At 63.4% G+C, this 1,394-nt stretch overlaps 1 protein-coding gene across 1 annotated transcript in view; it reads right to left on the minus strand.

Moving 5' to 3' along the window:
• ACA1_350050 (uncharacterized protein) overlaps nucleotides 1–1,346 on the minus strand; it is a gene marked incomplete at both ends in the record, with an annotated part of 2,588 nt that extends 1,242 nt beyond the window's left edge. Inside the window, 3 exons of the mRNA XM_004335129.1 lie at nucleotides 9–783; nucleotides 833–1,174; nucleotides 1,257–1,346. Coding sequence (XP_004335177.1) covers nucleotides 9–783; nucleotides 833–1,174; nucleotides 1,257–1,346 — 1,207 coding nt within the window. The remainder of the gene's footprint in view (nucleotides 1–8; nucleotides 784–832; nucleotides 1,175–1,256) is intronic.
• Between the last annotated feature and the right edge of the window lie 48 nt (nucleotides 1,347–1,394).

Genomic DNA, 1,394 nt, shown 5'->3' on the forward strand with positions numbered 1-1,394 from the left:
GGAGCCACCTCCGACTTGGGCGCCTCCTCCGCGCCGTCTCTCCCGCTGCTTCATCTCTTCGTCGTGCTTCTGCACGGCTTGGCTCATGATGGTCTGCTGCTGCTGCATGATCCACAGACGGATCGAGCCAGCCGTGGACAGGAGCGATTGCAGCGAGGGCGGCGGTGAAGGGGGCAGGAGGGGGTCGTCACTGTCGTCGCTGTCGCCCTCCTTGGCGTCGAGGTCCATGCGCTTCTGGGCGGCGGTGCGCAGTTGCGAGGCCCACTCGACGAGCTGAGGTTCGAGGTTGGCATGCTTGACGACGGCGGCGAAGGTACCACGCACCGCCGATGCCACCGCCTTCTCCGCCTGCGCGGGAATGGGCAAACGCGGCCCGGCCGCACTGATCCACTTGACGAGCGGCCCCAGCTCGTCGTCTGATTCATCGACGGCCATGAGTCGCTTGAAGAAGTCGCCCGGCGGCGCAGTCTTGCTGCCGCCCTCGTCCACGTCCATGCCTTCGGTGGCGGACGCATCAACGAGCGCTTCGTCCTCGCTGTCCTCCAGGCCAGCCGAGAACAGGTCGGAGCGCAGGTGCGAGAGGTAGGGCCGCTCCTGGCTGGTCTCCGGCGTCCCTGCCATGAGGCTGCTCGAGAGCATGCCGCAGACGGTGCCCAGCGTCTTCTCCAGCTCCAGAAGCCAGGCGAAGGGATAGCTCACCGGCGCCTCCACCTCATCTTCGGCCTCCGGGAGTGACGCTTCCGCACGGGACACGAGAGGCGATGCCAGCACCGGCGTCTGGCTCTTCTTCCGCCTGGCGCACAGGGAATGTTGGTTATGGACGTAATTGCACGAGAAAGGGGGAGGCAGTACCCCTGGCCTTGCGANNCTTGGTGGAGGGCGTGCGGGAGGCTTCAATCGCAGCGAGCTGAGCAATCGCTGCTGCTTCTTGCCTCCTCTTCTGCTTGTTGGCCTCCTGCGCGAGGTGTAGATTCTTGAAGGCGGCCTTGCTTGCCACGAAGAACTTGTTCATCTCGTCCAGCTCCCACAAGAGCTGCAGGAGAGCCGGCAGGACGTCCACGAAATCCGGTCGATCGGCGAAATGGTACAGCGAAGTGACCAGCGGCGGCAGGACCACACCAAACAGAGAATCGCGCAGGGCTCCCAAGCGGACGACGAAGTAGTGAGCGCGAATCTGGAGGCAAGAAAAGAAAGAGGGGGAGGAGAGAGACCGGTCAAAAATGAAGTCTGGCCAGCTAAACAAAAAGCGCACGCACCTGATCGTCGGGTTTGATGGTGGCTTCGCCCTCACGCAATGCGGAACGGGGCAGCACCAGCCCCACCATCTCAATGCTCTTCTGGATCATAAGGCTCGTCCAGCGCAGCAGCCGCTTGACCTCTGTACCAGACGGGAT

Source organism: Acanthamoeba castellanii (genome assembly GCF_000313135.1).
Source record: "Acanthamoeba castellanii str. Neff unplaced genomic scaffold scf7180000084690, whole genome shotgun sequence".
Classification (NCBI taxonomy): Eukaryota; Discosea; order Longamoebia; family Acanthamoebidae; genus Acanthamoeba; species Acanthamoeba castellanii.